Here is a 23903-nt window from a genome sequence, read left to right on the forward strand (position 1 = left end):
CATGTATGTCTTATGTTCCCCAGTTGCCAACGTATTTGAGCTACCTTCATTTACTCCAGAACTGCAAATCGCCCATTTCGATTTCGACCTAGTATGTAATTACTTGAAGAATTTGGAGCTTGGAGGCCACCCAACCCAACCCTTCCTTTCCTTCCATTATTTGCCCCCCATTAGTACATGTATGTAATCAAATGTCATCTTGGCTTTTAAACTTGCTTAGCTTTTCTTCCTATTCTATTCCCTCCCTCTCTGTCTCTCTGTCTCATACACAGTTAGTGCGTGAAGTTAATTCTGTTCTGTTTGGCCCTAACAAAAACGCATTTCACAAACACACTATTCAACAAAATCTATACAATAACAAATTGAATATCCCCTTTGTTTTTCTCCTTTTATTTTCAGTGGCACGAATAATAGAAGAATAGAGTACAAATTGCCTGAACAGCAGAGTGACAGGTCACCTAATCATTAACAAAAATTTAACAGGAAAAAAAAAAAAAAAATATCTGAGTAGGTCACAGGTCACACTAAAGTGAGGAAGAAGGATGAAGATGACCAAGACAACTGACAGAAAACGAAAACAATGAAGAGAAATTAAAAAATGAATGGAAAAAAAAAAAAAAAAAAACAATGGCAAATTCAGTCGGGAAATTAAAAAAATAATAGCAAACGATGTGACAAAATAAGACCTGGAGGGAATTTACCGGCGACTAGACTACCCATTAATTGGACCTTGCGCTTCAATTTCATTTAGTGTGCCCGTACAAGTCGTAGGGTGACCAGAGGGCGTCGAGCGGGCAGGGCCGCTTGGAGTCCAGCCTGAGCCAGGGCTTGCCACTGCCGGACCAATGCAGGAGGCTAACCGGACCGGAATGGAGGTCACGGCAGCTGCCCTTCACATTATCGCCTCCCAAGCCGTGTTGATTCCACCTGTGCTCGATGGGCGCCACGTGTCCCGCGAAAACCAAAAGAAAGGGTGGCAGCGATCCGAGCTCGTAGATCCGGCGGTTCTTCTGGATCTCCATCCACTTTTCGATCCGCTTGGTGTACCTGCCCCGCCTCCACTTTATCAGATCTATGACCATGACGCCAGTGTTAAAGTAACAGGGTTTCCGGCCATCAAAAGTGCCGGAAAGCCGCTTGTCCGACCAGAAAGCGGGGGTGAAGTAGTTGGTGAAGTTGGCGTGGCAGTACTCGGGCGCCCCGATGGTTCTGGAACCGAGGCTGGTGGTCCAGAGCCTGGAAATATCATCGACGACGACGAGATCAGAGTCCAAGTAGATGACCCGCTCGACGCAGGTCTCCAGCAGATCCGCCAAGTAGTTGCGGGCGTAATTGAGCGGCTGCTCCAGCGCTTGCCTCACCGACGTCGAGATCAGGCTCCGTACCATCCGTGGGTCGAAGTAGTAGACCCTAAACTTCAACTGCGGGAAAGTGGATTGGACCAGGGCTTCCAGATTCGTCTCCGAGACGAGGAAGTGGAAGAAGACACTCTCCGGGCAAAGCGAGTGCTGCAGGACAGAGTGGACGGCGGCGATTGACCCACGGAGATACTCAACGTCCAGAGTGATGGCCACGTGTACCAAATTGGGATCGCACGCATCCCCGATTTGGGTCTTGGGACTTGGGGATGCACATTCATTGGAATTGCGGAATGCGGAGGCCTTTCGGAAGTTGAGGCGGCCTCCTGCTCCGACCATCGAACCGGAATCGGAGAGGAGAACCGGAGGAGGAAGGCGGAGGTAAGAGTAGTCGAGGTGGTGGTGGTGAGAGGATCGGATGGCTTCGGCGGGAGGGAAGGATTGGAGAGACGGAGAGAGAACGATCATGAGCATTGCAGCAGAGAAGAAGCCAGAGAATCTAATAATCCACAGCATCTTATTCTTCTTCTTCTTCTTGGTATTATTGTTGATGTTGTTGTTGCTGCTGCTGCTGGTGCTGGTGCCGCCGCTGAAGAAAGGTCCTCTCCTCCTCCTCTTTCTCTTAAACTGGGAGAAATCGAAGAAATTGAAATGATCTCCTGCTACAATCGACGAAAGGAACGCTAAGGTTCCTTTGAGGTCCGCCAGAATTGTAGAGAGAGACCGATTGGCGTTTAAAAGTGGCAATCACGGCAAACTTAGAGAGTGAATATAAGCAAGCAAATTAGGGGATTAAGAAGAATGCTTTGAGTGGGAGGGAATCTCGATCCTTTCCTCTCTATCAAAGTGTAGTGTGGGGGTTGTTGCCGTGGGAACCAAGCGAAGCGACCTTTTTGAATTTTCAGGGAGAAAAAGGAGGAGGAAGAACCCCCATCCATGAACAACTCAGGCCAGACACAGCGAACAATAAAAGGCGCGCCGCCGTGTGCTCTACCCTTCCCCTTCTTCTCCTCTTCTGTCTCTCTTGCCTCACTCTAATATTAAGCTCTTCCTGGGAGTATCGGACTAAAAGAAGATGAAACTGTGAAGGAGAAGATGGAGCGCAGGCACAGCACAACTAGAAGAGAGAGAGAGAGAGTGGAGAAAGGGAAAGTGAGACCTTTTCTTTTCCTTTCCAGCTTTACATTTTTCCACCATAGAAATCCACGGGTAAACATAAATTGTAATTTATTTATTTTTAAGTGTAAGGTTTAGATTTTAATCTAATACGTGACGTTTTAATTTCTGGAATATAAATCTGAGTTTGGATAGTGGTGGAAATCTAGAAATAGTAAACTAAAAAATAAGAGATACAATGCATATGTATGTATGACATCGCAGAGCCTCGTAGGAGGAAAGAGGGGAAGAGGCCAGCTGTTCTCCTGTCTTGTTTCAAAATTACGATTGCAACCAGAGCCACGGGGCAAAGCCTCTTCACTCCACATCCGGACGGTTGTACATGTCACGCATCCTCTTTTCTTGACTTCTTGTGATCTGATTTTTTACTTTTCTGCTTCCCTTTGGTATTTTAAAAACTTTATCAGGTAGGTAAGTGTGTGGTGGAGCGTGAGATTAATTTAGGAATTAGGACTTGTTCGATTTAGTATGACAATTATTTATTTACTTTGGTTAAACCCATACCAAACCATGGAAGGTGATATATATTCGACGAGGTAGAGTATATGTTGCATATAGGGGTAACCATGACACTCATACCAATCATTGCCATATGTGTTAAAGGATAAGTAACATGTGCGTCTATATGAGATTTTTGAGTCGGTGATTTTGATATTTTTCACTCAACTTCAAGAAAATCCTAGAAAAACCGGAATAGCTTGGGTCCATTTGTTTGGTTTTATTATACAATAAAAGATTTGATTCCCTTTAAATATAAATAGTTAAAGGGCAATTCCTGATTATTTATTTAAATAAACAGTTTAGGCTAAAGGTAGTGTTTCTTGGTTTATTTTTTATTTAGTGAAATAAAGGAGAGCATGTTGGATATAGCAGTCATTCCATCTATAATTACACATTATATACTTATGTTATGTGTGATATATTAGAGCACTTCTACTCATTTGTCATGACAAAGAATAATGGGAGGTAAGGCTATTACTAGTGGCAGCCCTTGCAAAAGGCTTGTGGTGTTTCCACCAATTGTCATGACAATCACTATTCACATGAGATATGAGGAAATGAATTTGTATGAAGTTTTAGTGTGGAAAGTGAAAAATATGACTAAGTATTTATTTTTTAAAATTTATGAAAGTTTTTTTTTTTTTTTGAGTTGCTGACGTCATTGTTGACATCAGCAAATCCATACTAGAGCAAGGGCTGGTTTTGCCTGAGGGTCAGCCCAAGCTTGTGGAGCCCACCAACAATTTAGGCCCCCCTTCTGCACAGAGCCGCTGGAATCGTTCTTAGAGAAGTGCCTACACATTATTTTTGGAATTCCTTTGTACATTAAGTTAATGCTTATTGAGCGTTTCGCCAAGTTTATAAGTCATATTTCGCGCTATGCATGTTGATTTTATTGAAATTTATAAAAATTATAATATTTGTTCTTTACATCTGTTTTTTGAAATTACAAAAAATTACAATATTAGAAGACACTTAAAAATAAAACTGTGATACTATTGTCAAAGTGAATTTTGGAAATTGAACGAGACATTTCCTACAAATCGTGTCGTGTGTGTAGGCATTCAAATCTTAGGTCCCGTTGTTTTCATTTACATAGTGGGTCTTGGATACGAATCACAATACGATGTTTGGCCATTTTCCTTCAATTTATAACTACCCCTGTGTTGCATGTTATGTTCACTACAATAGCACCACATCACCACCATGACATGAGATGAGAGAGTCTCTCACTCAAAGAAAAAAATAAAAAAGCCGTTTGATCTCCGTCCTCATCATAATTGAATTTGAAGAGAATGGGAGCCCACACCACAAGGAATCATTCAGCAAAAGTCTCTGTACGTAGTTTGCACGAATTCGTAGAGGGGCCCCGCAGAATCTATGCTGCTATGCTGATTTGTCATTTTGCTTGCACACATTTATCGCACGTATATATAATATAATATACGTATGTATGTCGACCCAATTGGAAATTTGCACGAAATTCAAAGACCTTGGGAAAATCTTTAGCTCAAGCAGAAAACATCAGAAGAGCTCAGGCTTTTCCAGGCCAGGCGCGTTGGTGTAGACCAGCTGGGAGGTCAAACCAATGGCGTGGTACCACGTGGAGTCGATCATTGATCCCCATCCCTGTGATGTCGTCAAGTCCCGTTGAGTTGAAGCGGATGCAGGCAGGCGTACGGTACTCTCTCTCTCTCTCTCTCTCTCTCTCTCTCTCGCGCAACGCAACACAGCTGTGTTTTGTGTTTGTGGTCACCGGTCATGCTCTGCCGATGCTTTTATATTATACTTTGTGAAGCGCGTTCCTCGCCTCGGTTGACACAACACCATTACAGTCCGTACGCTTCACTTCTCTAACGCCAGCCTGGCCACTGGCCACTGGCCACGCCTCTCTCTGCAATCTGCAATCTGCAATATCAATAATATTAATATTATTAATATTCAAGTTGTGCGTTTTATATACAAGTTGCATTTTAACAATTCGATTCGATCCCAACAAAAATAACATTTCGATTCGAGAAAGCCCAACAACAACAAAAACATCCCCGGTTTAGGCCTGAAGTGGCTGGCTGAGCCATGCAGTTGTAGGCATAGCCCAATATGCATGTATTTCGAACGGGGCCAGGCTTTGCTGCGAATAGCCCAGCCCAGACCGGTATAAATAAACCCAATGCTCAGCTCGAATAAGTTGACTAGTAGCCCACAAACAAGACATAGCATTATGATTAAACTGAAAGGAAGGCCGGGATTGAGTGGTGTCTGCCAACTGGCGATAGTCAACGATTCATATGAAATCCAATCCAAGGAATGATCATATAAAGGAAACCCACTGTTTTATTTATTTATTAGAATTATAAGTTTTATAAGTAATGGAATGATGCAGTTGAAGTTGAATCACATATAAAAAGACGTGGATCGATATTGTTATCCGCCCAACAAGTTACTAAAGATGAGATGAAGATCGCTAACTTGATCCTTCCTCGCAAAGAAAAACATAATCTCTTCTTCTTCGTCTTCCTTCATCTTATAAAAAGGAACAAAACTTGAGTGATACAACATTAATAATGGTATCGTTTTCGTTTTGTTTTTGTTTTTGTTTGTTGGGGTCATCCACAAGAACATCAACGTTGACGTGTACAACACTGAACTCTTTCGTGTTTCATGCCTTTAATTAATAAGTCACAACTCACAATCTTGTCGGCCGGTTGTTCCCCGGCCTTCATTAATCAAATGGCAATTGCCAGACTTATTGATTCGATATGAGCTACAAGATACGATGAGCCACATGCACTTTTTACTTGGAAAGATGCTTATTTATTTGCTTCATTCATCAACAAAATAATAATAATAATTATTAATAATCTATCACCACCGCCACCAGGCTCCAGCAACGAATTCGTTAGGATGACACGTTCTATCACCTTATTGCCAATCTACCCCCCATTACAGCAAGAGAATAGATTACTAAAATCTTAACTTACAACGGAAAACACAGCATTTTTATCTTTCATTTTTTCTGCGTGCGTGCGTGCGTGCGTGCGTGCGTGTGTGATGTGATTATTATCTTCGGGATTCACCGTCGGCTAACGATTTCTGAGCCAAACTTGGCTGCGTCGCGGCCTTGCGCCAGCATCAGGGACTTGTAGATCTCGACAATCATCTTCTCATCATACTCCTTAAGTGGGCCCTTCCCGAAGGAACCGGTGCCGTAGTCGCACATGGGCCCACCGTAGCCGGTACTAAACATCCCCGAGTTAGCGAATCCCAGCATCAGTTTGACATAGGCGTCTCGGAGCCAAACCAACAACTTCTTGGGCGAAGGCATTCTTCTGATTCTGAGGAAGCTCAGCTTCAGCTTCCGACCCATTTTTATTTTGATTCGGATTCGCCGAGCACGCCTTTTGCCGCCCGAACGCAGCTCTGTCAGTCCACCCGACCCACTTAGCTTCTCGTAGCCTCTCCTCCGCCAGTAGCCTCTCAACCCTTTGTACATGCTTGTAGAGACACCTTCCATTGTTCTTGCCGCGCGCTGCTTCTTCTATCTGTCCACTTTAATTTTGTAATTTCTCTCTCTCTATCTAAAATTAGTTTAAAGTGTAGATATGATATGAGGGAGAGAGAGCAAAGTGAGAGGTGGGTGACGCTATTATATAATAATAATCAAAATAATTTATAATCCATCACTCAATCTCAATTCTCAATTCTCAATTCTCAATTCTCAATTCTCAATGTATATGATAATATGAACATGATGGTGAACATAATAATAATATTATTATAATAAGAGAGGTGGTGACCTAGTGGTCATAAATGAGAGGGGCTACCTACATTTTTCAAGCTTGTCCTATTCCATATTGAATGTGGGTCGGTGGGCACGGCTCGTGCTACATGCATATGATGCTCCACGTCGTTGGATCATTTTTCAACCTTGTTATTTTTACTTCCTGCCGTTGGATCATTTTTCAACCCTGTTATTATTATTACTAAGATTGCACAGCGCTTAGGGGTGGGCGCAGTTAAAATTGAAAAAATAGACCATACGACATGAATGAGGTCATTTCGTCATGAACATGAACATGCATATGTGCAGAAGAAGAAAGAGACTATACGATAGATTTTGGTTTCGGCATTCACAAGTAATTCATGCCTTTAGTTGAGACTCAAAATACGACAGGTTTTGGATTTTTAATACGTGCATTTCTTTCCTCGTCTTCTTTTACTAATCAAGTTCACAAAATCAAAACCTCTCTCTCTCTCTTATATATAAAAAGGACTAATCTACGAGGAATCTAATTACTTCCTCATTCATACGAGGAAAAAAGTTAATTTAAAAATAATAAAAAAACAATAACGTCCTCATTCATACTTACTTTGTAGTTATTTCATTCATTGAATAAGCAATCTCTTTCAATTCCAACAGATTTGTCACGCATTAATTAATTCGTGCAATGCAAAGTCACACAGCCTGCTGTAGCTTTTCCACCTCATAAACATAATTAATAGAGTTGGCCGCTACATGGGCCCCCAACCCAACTATCAGCATAGCATATTAGCATGCATGCCTTACCTTACATTATTCAATCACAAAATTAACTTGTTAAGGTAAATAAATTAGGTGAATTAGGTAAATAGAGCTGTTTGTTGGGAATAAGTTAACCGCGTCAATGAGTGAACCTCCAAATCCAAACCAAATCAATTTTGTTATCAGTAAAAAAATGAACCCCCCAAAAAGCTATCTTATCATATCTCACAAGAAAAATTTCAAGAAACCTGGAAGAGCAGATATCAAGACATAGGAGGTTGGAGCCCAACCTAATAAATAATTTTCCTAAATTGGGCTGGGCCCAGTCTCCGTCTGTGGCCTTACTTGTTCCTTACCTTAGGGTTAGGGATGCATCTCTGTCTCTGACTCTGAGTCACTATTTTGGGTGACCACACAGAACCTACCTAAGTGCCAAACCGATGTGCTGTAATGTAACCGCATGCGGTAGTGGGACCAAAGCAGCCGATCGAATATGCATATACATAATACAATTAGGATATCAATTCCTTAATAATCTATGGTATAGGATTTATATATAGATCAATTTCTATTCATATTAAGAATGGAAAATAGAAAACAATATGTAATTGCGAAAATTTGAACTCACACTTTGATTAATTACCAGGTTAGAGTCTTACAACAACTAAAACGTTAAATACTGATTTATTCATATAATAACGCGATGAAGGGCATCATGAAATGAAAAGTTACATCAGAAAGGAATGAATTATATAATATGTTTAAAGAGGGGGAAACACATTAATATTACACACTACAGCTAATCGCGCTTCAGTGAAGAAGGCCTTATTACAAAAGAAAAGAATAGCTTAGCTAAGGGGAGAGAGAGAGAGAGCAGTATCAGTACTGAACTAGCTAGCTAGCTACTTGCCGACGGTTATTTGTTACCTACTTACCTAGAAGAAGAAGAAGAAGCAACTTGAAGTGAACAAGACAAATATGGAAGCAAGAGTGGAGCAGGAGGAGTGCATTCTCGAATGAACCGATTTAGAAGGATAAGGGCGTTGTGGAGGACTAAAAATATCTGTAGGATAAAGGGGTGGGGCCATTGGGTTGCCTGGAACATAGGGTGGCAACGGCGGCCGGTCCGGCAATAATGAGGGCACATCTGCCCCTGGAGGAGGAGGAGAAGAGGAGGAGGGGGTTCCGCCGCAAACGTCACAAGGAGGAGGAAGCACTTGTATGGGTGGTTGTGGTGGTGGTGGGCATTCAGGGAGAGCTGGCGGTGGTGGAGAAGGAGGTGGTGGAGAAGGCGGTGCAGGAGGTGGTGGGCATTCTTTGATAACGGGTGATGGTGGCGGTGGTGACGATGGCACAGCGCATGGGTCGTGACACTCATCACACATTGTGCAGGTTGTTTCGTCTTTGGACACTGCTGCTGCTAGTACAACTGGTGAAGCATATGCATGCAGTAGCATGACAAGGAGAGTAGTGGTGATGGTCAGTGTGATTCGCACTGAAAGGGGAATTGAATTAGCCATAGAGAAGAGATAGAAGACTTCCTGTCAATTGATACAATAGTAATAATATGAGAGACAATATTAATGTTGATCAGGACTGGTTCATGTCATGAGTATATATGAAGACAATGTTGATTTGGTAGAGAGCTGGGAGCCAAGTATGCATGTGTATTGGTGACCGCACCCTTTGTCGGTGTTTTATCTTCTACGATACATACCCTCCCCCCCTCAAAATAATTTATTATAAATAATATAAAAAGGACAATTGTTACATACGTATGTGTTACTCAATTCCAATTTATTATCTTGTACGCTTTTTTCTCAAAAACACTGCCATCTTCAAGCCTAGCATTTTCCTATAGCTATATATTAACTGCAGGAGCAGTTGGAGTTGGAGATGTACAGAAATGTTTAAGTTAACTAGTAGTAGAATGGTATGATATCACAGGTACCTCCAAGTACTTCCTAACTGATTCTAGTAATAATATTGGTAAAATAATGCGCACCTCAATTAACTTACCAGCAACACTTGTACTTTCATTAGCAAACCACGCACCTTCCCTTTCTTTCAAGACCTTCTTTATTACCTTGGCATCACCAGTAACATAAATAACAAGCTTGAAAGACGCCAACTCCAGATCAATGTTCAGCACAGAACTTGGAGGGACAGAACAGAATGAAACCCATTGTTTGCATCCCTCCCCTCCACACCAAGTGCATCTACAATTATTTATGCAACTTTCATTGTCAGACGATTCAATTTTTTTTTTCTTTTCTTTTTGCCATACATATATAGCAGTATTATGACAAGGATCCAAAGAAATACACTGAGGTTGAATAATTAATCTGCCCTTCTCTCCCCTTTTCATTGTCTTGATAGCTTTTGGCAATGCTGAACAAAAATGGCCTGAAACACACACAAACCCCCCGTTAATATTCAATTATCACAAAAGGAATTGCCTTTCCTCATTAAAATCACATCAGATTAAAACCAAAAAGGAAGAAGAAAATACCATCTTTCACGTAGAATTAAATTCCTTCTTCTGGTGTCTCTGCAACAACGCCACCCGATACTTGACTGCATTCACAACAAAGTTCCAATAAAAACATCAAAATTGAGGTTGACAGAACTGTGATTACATGCTAACACAATATAATAACCAATAAAGAACTCAAATTGATTAGATAATGAGGCATCAGAGTACCAAGAACTTCATCCAAATCACCAGGCTGCACGTTCCCCTCTCCTTTCTCGATAATCTTCTTCACAATCCCACCATCTTTGCTCAACAGCGTTGGACGGCACAACAGAGCCACCCCCACAAACAACACCATAGCCCAGCTCAGCAGGCAATGTGAACAATACAATCTCTCCCTTCTTCATAGAGACCACGCCATGGTCCAAACCCTTCACCACTCCACCCTCACCGAGCTTAATGGTGAGAGGCTCGTCTCAGTCTCTGGTCGACTCGAACTTCGTCCCATCAAGCAGAGTTCCACCGTAGTGTACTAAATTCAAATTTTCACACTCAATGTCTACAAAATTATAATATAATTTAGGCATTTAATAATTAAAAATTATGAGCTGGCACTTTACCAGTGGTTTCGTCACCGAGCTCGGGGTTTCGTAGCCATGGCCGCGCTTGAGGAGCTTCTTCTTGAGGCCAGAGCTACCGAGCTCTCTCTCTTCGTCGACTTTGAGAGGTGGCGCTGATTCGATCACCTCGTCGGGCTACTCGTCGAGGTCATCCTCGTTCTAAATGTCAGACACGTCTGTGGCTTTCTCCGCTCCATGGTGCAATCGGAACTACAAATGACAGTAGCACGGAAGCTGTGATTTTTCTGCCGGTGAGATTAAATTAGAGTGAGGTGATGAGCCGACGAGGCTCGGCGGTGGTGCGGTTATGTGGCGGGACGGGAACGGTCGGGGATTTTTATTTCGTGGAAGTGAAAGGAGAACTGTAAGGGCGTTTTGGTGATTTCAGGTTATGGCCCCAAAGAGTTAAGCCCCAAACGACTGCGCTTTAATGACCAACAATCAAAGTTCCAAAAATGGGCCTAGGCGGGTCTAGGCGGTTGGGTTATTTTTTTTTATTTTTTTTTTCTTGGGCGGGTCTGGCATCTCTGCAAATACATACATCTGGATCACGCTAGGGCTCTTAGCGACGCTCTCTTTCTCAGCGTTTATCAACAACGTAAAGGTTAGCTCTTCTTCCCAACAATTCATTCTTAAAGTGGATGATAGATATCGAGCTCTTTCTATTGAATAAGTCCATGTGTTCCCCTGAATTTCGTCTCTTTGAAAATTCAAACCCTGCAAGCTGGGAAATTGAGATAAAATATATATGTATCATTTGATATTTGGCATTTTAATCCTTGGGAGACTGCATACTCACACAACATCTATGATCTATATCATCATCAATTCATCACTCATTGCCATGTTTTAACTTTCCGTGATAGGTTCTTCTCACAAACGCTGGCACACACACACATATATACATATACAATTATTAAATGTCATTACATATTACATTCCATTCATGCATCAGATTACATATACAGATGAGTCATCTGTCCAGACTCAGAATGACTCCCCGCGTAGAGCTCTGAGCACTCTGGAGTGAGGAGCATCAGGGTCACCACGCATGGCATTCTCTTTCCATATCCTTGCAGCTCTAAGCAGTGCCTCCTCAGCCGTGTCCAACTGCTCCGGCCTCCATCCAATGACATCTCTACCTGCAGCATACTCCGATACGGCAGCCGTGCCGTACATTACACGCGTAATGGGCTTCCGGGTATCTGCGAACTCTATCTCCGACAACGGCGAAGCCTTGTGATGCTTGTAGTACTCTCGTTCATCTTCCCTATCTCTATCCGTCTTGTGCTCCTCATTTTCCTTGTCCCTTGGCCAGGGTGTACCATCCAGCCCCACACAGCTCACCTTTTCCAAATCGAAATTCTCTAATGATAAACCAGTGGCAGCTGTGGAGTATTGGCTAGCTCGCCTTTTCTCAGTATAATTGATTGGGTGGTCCGACGGATCCGGCTGCAGGGTCACTTCTGTCTTCTCTAACCTTGGGAAACTGGCGTTTGGATATGAGGGTTTATTAGGAGGTGAAACCGGTTCTGTTCCTGTTCCTGTTCCTTTTCCTTTGCCCCAGCTGCTGGGTGGTTTGTCTACTTGCCTCTGTTGCTCATCAACGCCTGGTTTTTCCTGTGCAACATTTTCTGTAGCCTATAAATAGATTTTCATCAATTGATGTTGTAGTTAATTATAGCCAATAGCTAGGTCGTAGTTGGCTGAATGGATACACATAAAGACAATATTGTGCACCTACCTAATTGAAGCCAAAAAACTCAATTGGAGCTCAGATATATATGTCTTACTTGAGGATCTCCGGTGGTGACAACAGGGTCAGCTTCATAGTCCCCAGCGTGCAGGGCTGGGTCAGCAGGGCGACTAGACATGGCCGAAGCATGTCCTGGTCGTAGAGATTGAGCTTGATTGCCAAGCACCCAAACTGACCTTGACCTTGACCTTGGTGCTACAGCAACAGCCACTGTTTTTCGTAAATATTGCATTTTGATCCCTATAATAAATTATCTGATCTGATCTGATCTGATATGCCTCAGTCCAATTGTTTCCTAGCTCGTATTGCTTTCTTTAAATTGATGGCCTCCTCAGTTGGAGTTGTGGAAAGTCCTGGAACAATACAGAGCTGCAGGCAGGGGAACCTCCTAGAATGTCTAGGAGTAGAAAGAGTTTGTAGGGTCAACTGTGAAGACACGTGTAACTACATGCACTGACGTGGTAACAGTTTAGATTTAGAATGTCTAGGTGTACTTTGCGTGTCACCTTCCGATTCTTTCCTTTACAACATCTGTAAACAAAGATGATTATTGCTACTATTTTTGTCTGTAATACAAATAATTGAAGATTGTGGAGGAGAGGAACCCAGAAGCAAGTAGAAACAAGTCATTTCATGTTTTAATTGGACTTTGGATATGCATGCGTTATGTTCTTATCTCAACTACCATGGAATTCTCTGGTAGGATTGATTTTTGAATAGGTCCATTGTTCTTACTTTTAAAAAAAAAAAAAAAATTTAAAACAATTAAATGAATTTGTTTATTAGTAATAATAAGTTAACTCACTAATCCCCTTCTGAAATCTCTCCAAAGTTCGTGAAAAAACTATGTTAAAAAGAAAACAATACCAATGAGAAGAAATGCCCCTGCAACTAAGAAAACACAATGATGCCTTAACTTAATGATCACTATTTGATAGCATATATCAACCATCGAGCAAGTTCTAAACAACCACCAATATATATATATATATATATATATATATATATATATATATCAAGCTGAAAAACATAAAACAACCATCAAGCAAAGAAAAGAAGGCTTTTCGTTTGCATGAATGTTGCAGATTTCATACAAATGAATTGGCAGCCGCTGCACAAGCATCATTTAGAATTTAGATACATACAGGAGTGAGGAAACAGAGTTTTAAGCATAGACGGCGCCGCCAGTGCCACTAGAACAAGATAGGGCCATCAACAGTATAGCGGCTTCTTCTTCTTCTTTCAACTTCCTCTTGTGGAAGTGGAACACCATTTCGACCATTTCTCTTTCCATAGACTTCAATCCCAGCTTCAAAGGGGCTCCAGTAGTCTTGTGTTTCCTCCTCTCTGTTCCAGTTGCTCCTTTGTTTAAACCAACAAGAGCCCTCTTTCGCTTTCTGTATTTAATCCCACATGCATTGCAAAGAGTCTGAAAACATCATGTATATATTATTATTATTATATGCCCTTCAATTAATGAAAGAACCAAACCAAATTCAACAAAAGGAAAATGGATATGAATTATAAGTTGATCCACGAAATGAAATTTTACCCTGGGCCCAGCTGGACCTCCCCTCCATAATGGTGTTGTTGTTGTGTGGCAATCTGTACAGCTTTTGCTGGGCGGCGCAATGCTACTCTGATTCATGTGCTCTGCCTCTGATCCCTGTTTTCAGAAATCAAGGTTAGCTAAGCTAGCTAGTTACACATTAATGAACGAACTATCGATATCAGTTCAGTGGATGCTAAAAAACATCAGAAGATGGATGGCTCTTACTTTCTGTCTTTGATCCATGATACTTGACACAGCGAGCTCTTATTTCAGTTGTTTCATGTTCATGAGAAGAATAAAAGGCCAAAGAAATCAGAATGGGTGGTGGGTTTGATCAAACACACCAACAACACATCTAGCTAGCGGCTGATCGCTGATCAGCAGCACACTTCACACAGGGATGGATCATGGATGTTAAATAAATGAACCCCACCCCGTGAAGCATATCCTTGGCTAGCTACGACTAGTACTAGTACTAGTAGAGATCAAACATATTCGTTACGACCAGCGACTGAGGGAGAAATATAATGGTTGGCGAAAAGAGGGAGGCGCGCAGGGGAAAACAGGGACAAGAAAAGCGCATAGACGGAATTATATATTTGCTAAATGTATATATATTATAGCCACGACAAAATTTGGAAAACGTTTTGTGGGAGGTGGGGGCAACACAAAACCCTAGCTCTGGTATGTTCTTAAATGACTTAAACGCCCCAAGACTTCCCCACCACTGTTTGTATATTCTTAAAAATATTTGGCGTTTTGTGTCCCTTTACTTTAGAGGAGCTGCATTCATTTTCTGTTGTTTTGGAAGAAGGTTTGGGCCATCCCAGTCCAATCACTGTCTCCTTTGATATTGAAAATTGAAACATAATTTAATTACACACATATTTTCACCTTGGCTTTGGGTAATGGTTTGGTTAATAGTTATCCAAGTGGATGGAGGAAAGGCTGTTGTTTGTGGGCTAGTGATGAGTGGCGAGTTACAGATAAAGATCCAGAAACCATGAGCTCTGGTATTTTGTCATTACATTACAAGAAATAAGAAATATTATACAAACAAGATGGACTAAGAGGTTGGGGAGATAAAGTTACAATAACAGACAAAATCCAGCCCATAGATTGATTCTGGTCCATATGCAAATAGCGACACACTGACAGACAGCCAGCCAGCCACCCAGTCTCTTTTCTTTTTTATTGTACAGAGACTGACAAGGCAGACGTGGCAATATGGATGGATGGAAACCCCTTCCCCTTCCCCTTCAGTGTGTCCATCCCAAGTACGCTTGTTGAAGACAGATCAAATTCAAACACACTTATCATTTGGGCTTCAATGTTTTCCATCTATCCAACGCTTTTGAATTATTTATCAAATCCATGGATACTTGAGCCATGACTTTTCAACCCTTTACAAATTACAACTCCTCCTCCACTTCGTATTTAATTTGAAAAGAAAAAAAACAGATAGCTGTAAAGTAAACCCCTCCTCGATTATATGAAATAATCATGTCCAAATATTTATTTATATTACACATAGTCAGATCAGAGCTTCTTAAACATACATAAAAACCCTATTTTATTTGTTAGTAAAACACATGTAATTAATGAAGAGTACATGAATGGTTCTTCTCAGAAGCCTAGTAGAGCTGAGTGGGTTAGTACTAGTTTAATATATATCCTTGCTGTGTCGACCGAGTTTGAGGCAAATCTGAGCAAGCAGAGCAAATAGAGAGCCAAGAAAGCACATGATCCAGGATAATACAAGCAATGCCCAGTCCTCAAGGCTTTTCTTGGGTGAGTGGGTTCTGTCCGATATCAGCAATGCCCTATACACTGCTTCAGTGACGGCATAGGCTGAAACTGGGTCCGATTCTTCTGCCAGAAATCCGTACTCCGTAAGGCACACGATGTCATATACTCCACTAGTCTCCGATACACCCACACTTTCACAGATTTTGAGCCGCCCTTCAATCCTCTCCTCAGTTGATAACATGTCGCCATGTGTCAAGATCAAGATAGGCCTCTCATCATCATCTGCACTCCCAAATTATATTATATTATATATATATTATAATTGAAGAATTAAATGACAAAAAGGAATGAAGAAAACTTACTACAATTTGTGAAAGCGTTGACAGAGCAAAAAAGCTGCCTTGTGGCCTCCATTGGCTTAGAATCACCAGCCTGCAATGCCTTGTAGATTTCTGCCATGTTAGCCACCACCATTGCACAATTCACTCTCCTTCTCACACACTTTGAAGCCGAATATTCTTCATGTTCCATTAACGCAGCATCGTCGCCTGGTCTTAAGCACACTTGGTTATGGCGAACCCCGTCATTCATCCAATTTGACACTTGTTCTTCAACACCCTCACCCGTTTGGTCGTACTCGAATCCCCTCGAGTCAAACACACAGAACCCACTTCGCAAAGACCTTAGCACATTGTGCTCTTTCAAAACCATGCTAGCTCTAGATTTACTACTATGATTTGAAGAATAACTTCCTACAAACAGAAATAAAAGTTCAATTAATTACTACTTAATAATAATAACAATGGATATCATGTAGCACATTGTGCACACAGCACGTGCCAATACAAATATACCATGTTGTTAATACTTTATTAAAAGAAAAAAGAACAGTATTATATGTATAATAATATATATATATATATATATATTTTTTTTTTGTTTTTCGTGTTCGTGTAATATGTATAATTAAGTTAAGGAAGTGAGTTAAAATATATAGCTAATCAGGTTAATTAATTCGTACCTGTCTCCGGCGGTGATGTTTGAGCAAAGGGTACGAGTCCAGAGCGACCCAAAACAGAGTACATAAGATTGACGAGGGAGGTCTTGCCAGAAGCAGAGAAGCCAACCAAGAGAATTGTGGCCAGCGGTGGGATGTCCATGTTTTCCTTAGTGATACCTCCTATAGGCATCCAGAAATCACCTGATCGATACATGTGCAGCTTGTGCCTGAGCTCATTCAGCCCTTCGTGATGACTGTGCGTTGCCACCAAAGCCAGTCTCTCCAACTCTCTCACCACTCTCATCCTTGGATCAACCTTCATCATCTTAACATCAAACTTTGCACCCCATGATCTCCACCAACAATTATTATTAGCAGCTACTGATCTTGGCCAGTACTCTTCATCATTCTCGTCTGTAGTTGATTCATCTGTGCTGGAACAGAGCAGCTGGTTCTTCATGTCCACGATATACTCTTGTTCAACTTCTTAGTTGTATGCTAGCTGTGCTTTGAGTTTAATTCGAGTATCCACCAAAAAAGAAAAAGGCAAGAAATCATATGAATATATGATGATATGTATGGACAAAGGAGTCTCCTTCAATGGGGTCCAGATGGGTCAAGGACGGGACTTGCCCTTAGATTAAATCCACAGGCTGCTGCTTCCTATCTCTTTCCTGCACTTGTAAGCACCTTCACGATTTTACCACAACACCCACACATAGGTCACGGGTGGTGAATGGTGATGGGCATTTTCGCCATATGCCAACGTAAATACATGGTCATATCATATGTGCGTCTTGTTTGTTTTACTTTTCGCTTTTGGGGTAAGTTTCTGGTGAAAATTTGTAACTTGTCTCATGTTTTTCCAACGGTGTTAGTTTCATGTCAAATCAGAATCCATCCCCATCCTAGTCGTTACTGGGTAGGGTAGTGTGTGTGAGAGTGAGAGGGGTTAATTGTTAAAGCAAGAAAAACGAAAAAGAAAATGTGTGTGTTGTATTTAAGGAACTCATCATCATGAATATAGATAGAGTGAAGAAAAGGGAAGACACCGCGGCAAAGCAATTGAAATTGAAAGTGAAATGGAGGATAAGTTATCGAGCGTGGCAAAGAGTTTTGCACCATCGCCCATTCAGGAACTATCCCATCTTGCCCAGAGATGCAACGCCATCAACCTCGCCGAAGGCTTTCCAGACTTCCCTGCACCTTCCCATATCAAATCCGCTGCCATTTCCGCTATTCATTCCGACTTCAATCAATACAGGTAGGTAGGTAGGTACACTAGAAATTCATGGGCTCAGCTCAGCTCTGCTTCATCAAAATGAAATTGAATTTGAAACACCCACTTCCCCTGCCCACCACTGCACATAAACTACGTACCTTGACTTGACTAGCTCAAGTTAAATATTAATGTTCCTTTGATGTTAATTAATGTAAGGCATGCACCTGGAATATGTGACCTCCTGGCAAACATAATGAAGCAAATCCATGGATTGGATGTCAACCCTCTTACTGATATAGCTATTTGTTGTGGCCAATCTGAGGCCTTGGCGGCAGCTGCCTTTGCAAGTATGCTACCTCTTCACTCTAAGCTCCACTTTCATTTATCACCTTCAAAATTAACTTCTTTTTCCTTTTCCTACATGCACAAGCAGAAACAGAAAATTTATTATAAACTAAAATGGCTGGGAGTGGAGAGAGTCCCAAGAACCACTTCATAATATTCTCAGTCTTATTGGGATTTCTTTTTTTTTCTCTTTTTCTTGTTTGGGGATTGATATAATTTGTTTTCCTCTCCTGTTTGGACAGTAATAGACAAGGGTGATGAAGTTGTACTGTTTGACCCTTGCTATGAAACATATGAAGGATGCATTAAGATGGCTGGGGGAGTCCCAGTAAGCCTCTGCTTCCTATTACTTGTCACTGAAGGCACTTCACTCTGTGTTATGAATTCAGATTAGAGCAGCAGCTGCAGCTGCAGCTTGTTGATGGTTAGGCTTACCAATTACGAACAGACGGAATTTCAAATTTCTACTAATTTTTTTTTTCAATACAATGAATGTCACAGGTATACGTCGCTCTTGACCCACCTCAGTGGACCTTGGACCCTAACAAATTCATCAACTCTTTCACTGGGAGAACAAAAGCTGTAGTACTCAACAGGTTAGAAGCAACCACCAAGAAATCATATTTCTCGTATTGTTATGTCGATATGTACTGATGTAAATTTTGCAGTCCTCACAACCCAACTGGCAAAGTATTCACTAAAGATGAACTTGAGATTATTGCTGGAGAATGCCGCACCAGGAATTGCCTAGCTATAACAGATGAAGTATGACATTCTTTTCCTTATACTAACAAGACGTAGGTATATTGAACCATAAGCTTTTTCTGAATTAAACTGCTAAAAGAATTATGGATTTTGTCCTTTTGAATGTTTGTGCAGGTATATGAGCATATAACCTTCAACAGTGAGAAACATATATCCCTTGCATCATTTCCAGGAATGCAAGAGCGGACTATTATCACGTCTTCCTTATCTAAAACGTTCAGTGTAACAGGTTACATCTTATTCTTCCCCAAAAGAGCGTTGATTGAATTTTCTTATGCATGCTTTTCTTTTTCTGTAATAGAGCTAATTGTTTCTTTCTGCTTCAAATTAAAATTTATTTGAATTGCATTGCCTCGTCGCTGAAATCTTGTCTATCAGGTTGGAGGGTCGGATGGGCAATTGCTCCAGCTTTCATTGCATCTGCAATCAGAAACATTCATACTAAACTTACAGATTCTGCTCCAGCACCTTTCCAAGAAGCTGCCTTGACTGCTTTGGGAAGCCCCCCTGAATACTTTGAATCATTGAGAAGTGTAAGGCCCAAAAGGCATATCCCCTAGTAGCTTATTTGTCCATGTGATGCAACTGGTGATGATGACTAATCCATCATTGTTGTTGTCTCCATATGCTCAGGATTATGAATCAAGACGAGACTACATTGTCAATTTGCTAACCAGAGTTGGCTTTAAGATTCAGTTCAAGCCTCAGGGTGCACTCTTTTTGTTTGCAGAGCTACCTGAAAATTGCAAACTTTCTGATGTATGCTTGCCTTTTACTTTATTGGTCTTATAATTTTGCAGAAAACCTTCAATTAATTTGTCAAGGTTGGTTGCATTTCTCCAGTCTTGCAGGCTGCAATTCACAGTCTATGTTCCTTAATGTAAGATAAATTACTTGTTTTGTGATATGAATGATTGAGATTCATGTTTTTTTTTTTTCAGGTAGATTATGTTAAAATGTTAATACAGACTGCAGGGGTTGTGGCTGTGCCAGGATGTGGATTTTTTCACACACATTTGTCTCGGGAGAAATTTTCTCTGGGAGGTTACAGCTATCAGGAGAGGTACATTAGGTTTGCTTTCTGTAAAAGTGATCAGACTTTGGCTTCTGCTGCGAAAAGACTTGGAGAGCTTATTGATGCTACAGGGTGTCTCAATCCGCAATGACTCGGAAGGAAGAATAACTCAAATTTGTGTACTTGACATTGAGATGATATTGGAAGATAGAACTTCACTGAGAATAATGTAAGCTCATCTTATTATACTGAACCTGCAGAAAAATCATCAGACCTTTTTGGTAGTAATCTTATTAGACTTCACGGATAAATTTTTTTGTTGGACAAGAAAAAAAAAGAAGCAAAAATAGAATCAACTGCTTTCAAATTTGTTTTTGGTTTTTAAAAGAAAAAATAGGAAAAAAGAATATTTGACGACATAGTCACAAGAGATGAATGTTGCTAAAACATCTCAGGGTATCCAAGGTGATGGAGGAGGTGGTGGGGGTGAAGTCAGGGGAGGAACTGCATAGAACATTGAGTTTCTGTCAATAGCAGGAGGGGATCCACTGGATAGTGCCACAAGTGCAGCAACAAGACCTGCATTTCCTACAAGGCTCGGCTCAGTGTAGTTGTAATTGAAACGGACATCCTGGAAATTGTCATGCTTATCAGGACCAGCAACCATGGCCCCGACAATTGTATTTGGATTCGGTGTCCGACTGTTTCTCCATTTCAATCCTCCTTTACAACCATACTTGATCTTATTGTGGGGAATGGATGCCCCTCTATGGTGCACATGCTGTGGAAAATGTTCACTGAAGCCTACAACGTAGCTTATTCCCCGAGGATTTTTGCCAAGAATGTAATCAATTTGGGTCCTGGCAAACCTGCGCAGTTCTACATTGGAGTAGAATGTGGGTCCACAATACCATCCAGGAGCAGAAATAGCGTCAATGTAGTCACTATATAGTTGAGCTAAAAATGCTGCATAGACTACATACTGAAGAGGTTTTGGCCTTCCATGGTTCAACTGAATCAGCCCTCCTTTTGTTCTTCTGAAGCTTGAGAAAACAGGAAGGTAGGAGCACATTGTTTCTTCAGTCTGGCTGTGAAATTTTTTCAACATCTGTTCGTAGGGGTAGCCGTAACTCAGGAACAATCTCAGTCGGCTTAGAAGCAAAAAAGCACCAGCATGCTTGTTGTCCCAGCTAAGTACCCTATTATCAGGGTCAGTCCACAAAGCCCTTTCATGCCCAACCAAGTCAGGGTTAGTAACAAGTTGAAGATAGGATAAATTCCCTGTTGCAAGATACAACCACGATCCCCCCCACAGAAATTCATCCCAGAAACCAGTAGAATTGTAGAGAGGGGACGACGGGTCTGCACCGCCCGCATACTTTGCACCTTGCTGTTTGGTAGCAAATTTAAAGAGTAAATCAGCACCATGAACAAGTTTCTGTGAGTAGTTAATGTTATCTTTGAAAACAATGGATGCAGAAGCTAAAGCAGAAGCCATTTCTGCAGCGAGGGCTGGGCAGTTATAACACTCTTGTCCAGTTCTTGGATGGTCAATATCTTCAGGACGTATCCAACAGTCGTGAGAGTTAGCATCATGATCTCCTCCCCTAACATCTGCAACAACATTGGCAATGGAATGAGCAGAGGAATTGAAGGTGTTGAGAAGGTAATCTGTGCCCCACTTGATGATGCCCTTGACATGGTCTAGCTCTCCTAGTGCTTCATATTTTGCACTGTATTCGATCACACTCCAGCTCAACATGGTCATGGCAAAAGATGCAGGGAAGCTCAACTTGCTTGCGTCTCCGGCGTCGTAATATCCACCAACCAGAGTTTTGGTGTTAGAGTTGCCATCAGTCAAGCAGGAATCACCTCTCCATGAAACATTGTTGTCCTTTGGCAGTTTTCCAGCTGCACATATAAAATGGAACTTACAGGTTAATTAGGAGTAGATGTTAGTTTAATTACAATTATCTTACTACATTTTGGTATGTATTTAACAAAAGACCAGGGGGTCAAGGAGAAATTCTTTAGTATGACCGTGACATTCATGCGGTGTTACTGATCCACATAATTTATAATTCTACAATGACTGAGGTGGCAAATTACTGAGTCAGTAGTATGCATCTAATTTGGACTGGAGTTGAAAGTCCACCTACAAGGTATCTCTCTATTAAAACAATTTCCTGGATTTCCTTCTTGTGACAGCCATTCCTAATCCTAGCAAGCTAAATCGTTTTTCTCCTCTCTTTTTTCTTTTGGGGAAAAAGAAAAGCATTATGCTTATGCTAATTTTTTTTAAAAATAAATGGTGAGGACTGAGGAGGCATTGGTAGCACCATTGATAAGAAAAAAGAAGAGAGTTGGTAACTCGTTTGTGCATTAGTATCACAATTCAAAGAACAAGAAGCGGCCTGTTGAAATTAAAGAAAATAAATCTTGGATATAGAGTGGTTAAAAATAAAGTAATTAAACCTTTTATAACTTAAAAAAATTAGTCTAGTAAATGAGAGAGAGAGAGAGAGAGGAGAATGAATGAATGAATATTGGGTAGAGAACAGAGTAGTACATACAGCGTTGGGCGTTGAAAAAGAGGAGCGCTTGGTGAAGGGCGGTGGTATAGTTGTGAGGTGATGAAGAGTTCAGATGATGGTGGTTGCGTTGAGCAATCTTAACTAGGACAATGATCAAGGCCACAAGAATGGCTACCCCAACCACCACTAGGCTCCTTATGCTCACCAAGCTCCCCAAAATCTTGCTCATTATCCTCCTCTTCTTCTTTTTCCCATCAATATTCCTCTCATGGTCGTGACCACCATTTTCTTTATTTTCTGGCTTCAACAGCCAACCTTGCTTCACCTCATCCGACGTCGTCGCTGGCTCTGCCTCTATCTCCACCGGAGCACCACCCCATTTATCATCTTTCCTCATCCTTCCTTCCTTCCTCTGAGACTCAGTTACTGCTGCTTTGCTCTGATTTATTATATATTTTGTAGCTATCTATCCGTCTGTCTGCCAGCGTTAAAACAGATTGCTGTTTCCCTCTTTACTCTAATTACTCACTCACTCATTCTTTTAATTTGATTTGGTGGTGCATGTTTGCAATTACAATTAGGCATCCAAATTGCTTTGTAATTGCCAAGTGTCTTCAATTCAATCTTCATTTGCTGCCAACAAATTTCCTATTTCAAATATCATCCTATGTAATCATGTAATGTATCAATGTCATGCACAAACAAAATCAAGACAATTGTATCTTACTCAAACAATACCTTTTTTCTGCTCGACTATTCGATTTTCGATTTCTCAAATGGCCAAGACAATTGTGGAAGGTTTCTTTACACACGTCTCTCCTCCAAACAATAAAAAATAAAAAACTGTATATTACTTGGTTTTAATTGGGAAATTGGATGCCCTAATTAAATGTGAACGTGTCTGCGTGAGTTGTCGAAGGTCAATCTTTCTCAAATCTTCACAATAAATGGAAAATTAATATGTCATTTCATTAATTTTGCCATTGCCTACTGCCTAGTGCATCGAATCCGTTTCCATATCTTAATTATGGTAACCTTCCAAACCAATTGTCTCTCTCTTCAACTTGATTTGATTTTCGGGGAGTCATTTTCAAACTCCATTCTTTTTTGTTACCTTTCAGACTTTCATTTTAATTTTTAAATGCAATCCATTGTCCATTTTACAGAGAAGTGATAACTTAAATTTGGGTGTAAAAATGATGGGTTCACTGTTATAATCAACTGACTTAACTCACATTTGCTTCAAACTCTAATCTTTGTTAAACCTATGCAAATGTAAATTATTGAATTTCAATTCTTAACAAAATCATTA

At 41.0% G+C, this 23903-nt stretch overlaps 7 protein-coding genes across 11 annotated transcripts; 1 reads left to right on the forward strand and 6 right to left on the reverse strand.

Moving 5' to 3' along the window:
* Nucleotides 1–320: 320 nt before the first annotated feature.
* On the reverse strand, nucleotides 321–2629 carry LOC117636696 (probable galacturonosyltransferase-like 7). Its single transcript, XM_034371334.1, has one exon. It carries the CDS (start codon nucleotides 1872–1874, stop codon nucleotides 744–746), a length of 1131 nt encoding a protein of 376 aa, XP_034227225.1. The 5' UTR covers nucleotides 1875–2629; the 3' UTR covers nucleotides 321–743.
* LOC117636697 (programmed cell death 6-interacting protein-like) lies at nucleotides 2481–11036 on the reverse strand. 3 transcript variants are annotated; one of them, XR_004587103.1, is made up of 7 exons: nucleotides 10654–11036; nucleotides 10262–10565; nucleotides 10070–10134; nucleotides 9883–9963; nucleotides 9563–9776; nucleotides 8418–9098; nucleotides 2481–2496 (listed from the first exon to the last, which is right to left on the reverse strand). XR_004587103.1 is itself a non-coding variant. In XM_034371336.1 (6 exons), exons 2-6 carry the CDS (start codon nucleotides 10271–10273, stop codon nucleotides 8493–8495), a joined length of 918 nt encoding a protein of 305 aa, XP_034227227.1. In that variant the 5' UTR covers nucleotides 10274–10565; nucleotides 10654–11036; the 3' UTR covers nucleotides 8223–8492. The 3 variants fall into 3 exon arrangements, 2 of the variants coding, with proteins under 2 accessions (XP_034227227.1, XP_034227226.1); XM_034371336.1 differs by lacking the exon at nucleotides 2481–2496 and having other exon boundaries at nucleotides 8223–9052; nucleotides 9577–9776; XM_034371335.1 differs by lacking the exon at nucleotides 2481–2496 and having other exon boundaries at nucleotides 8223–9098.
* LOC117636699 lies at nucleotides 5827–6842 on the reverse strand. Its single transcript, XM_034371338.1, has one exon. The coding sequence runs from the start codon at nucleotides 6547–6549 to the stop codon at nucleotides 6109–6111; it is 441 nt and encodes a 146-aa protein (XP_034227229.1). The 5' UTR covers nucleotides 6550–6842; the 3' UTR covers nucleotides 5827–6108.
* A 422-nt stretch (nucleotides 11037–11458) lies between the features above and the next one.
* Nucleotides 11459–14622, reverse strand: LOC117636698. The gene is made up of 5 exons (XM_034371337.1): nucleotides 14187–14622; nucleotides 13962–14075; nucleotides 13555–13838; nucleotides 12447–12940; nucleotides 11459–12294 (listed from the first exon to the last, which is right to left on the reverse strand). The coding sequence occupies exons 4-5, from the start codon at nucleotides 12639–12641 to the stop codon at nucleotides 11641–11643; spliced, it is 849 nt and encodes a 282-aa protein (XP_034227228.1). The 5' UTR covers nucleotides 12642–12940; nucleotides 13555–13838; nucleotides 13962–14075; nucleotides 14187–14622; the 3' UTR covers nucleotides 11459–11640.
* An 801-nt stretch (nucleotides 14623–15423) lies between these two features.
* LOC117636695 lies at nucleotides 15424–17280 on the reverse strand. Its single transcript, XM_034371333.1, has 3 exons — nucleotides 16732–17280; nucleotides 16073–16462; nucleotides 15424–15992 (listed from the first exon to the last, which is right to left on the reverse strand). Exons 1-3 carry the CDS (start codon nucleotides 17168–17170, stop codon nucleotides 15625–15627), a joined length of 1197 nt encoding a protein of 398 aa, XP_034227224.1. The 5' UTR covers nucleotides 17171–17280; the 3' UTR covers nucleotides 15424–15624.
* Nucleotides 17281–17338: 58 nt separating this feature from the next.
* On the forward strand, nucleotides 17339–20348 carry LOC117636694 (kynurenine--oxoglutarate transaminase-like). Of its 3 annotated transcripts, none has more exons than XM_034371329.1 (9): nucleotides 17339–17974; nucleotides 18149–18279; nucleotides 18520–18605; nucleotides 18779–18873; nucleotides 18946–19042; nucleotides 19157–19271; nucleotides 19421–19575; nucleotides 19676–19801; nucleotides 19984–20348. In XM_034371329.1, the coding sequence occupies exons 1-9, from the start codon at nucleotides 17793–17795 to the stop codon at nucleotides 20206–20208; spliced, it is 1212 nt and encodes a 403-aa protein (XP_034227220.1). In that variant the 5' UTR covers nucleotides 17339–17792; the 3' UTR covers nucleotides 20209–20348. The 3 variants fall into 3 exon arrangements, with proteins under 3 accessions (XP_034227220.1, XP_034227223.1, XP_034227221.1); XM_034371332.1 differs by having other exon boundaries at nucleotides 17339–17982; nucleotides 19984–20230; XM_034371330.1 differs by having other exon boundaries at nucleotides 18526–18605; nucleotides 19984–20230.
* Nucleotides 20349–20350: 2 nt separating this feature from the next.
* Nucleotides 20351–23395, reverse strand: LOC117636693 (endoglucanase 9-like). Its single transcript, XM_034371328.1, has 2 exons — nucleotides 22631–23395; nucleotides 20351–21968 (listed from the first exon to the last, which is right to left on the reverse strand). The coding sequence occupies exons 1-2, from the start codon at nucleotides 22986–22988 to the stop codon at nucleotides 20509–20511; spliced, it is 1818 nt and encodes a 605-aa protein (XP_034227219.1). The 5' UTR covers nucleotides 22989–23395; the 3' UTR covers nucleotides 20351–20508.
* Nucleotides 23396–23903: the final 508 nt, after the last annotated feature.

Source organism: Prunus dulcis, chromosome 8 (assembly GCF_902201215.1).
Source record: "Prunus dulcis chromosome 8, ALMONDv2, whole genome shotgun sequence".
NCBI classification, from domain to species: Eukaryota; Viridiplantae; Streptophyta; class Magnoliopsida; order Rosales; family Rosaceae; genus Prunus; species Prunus dulcis.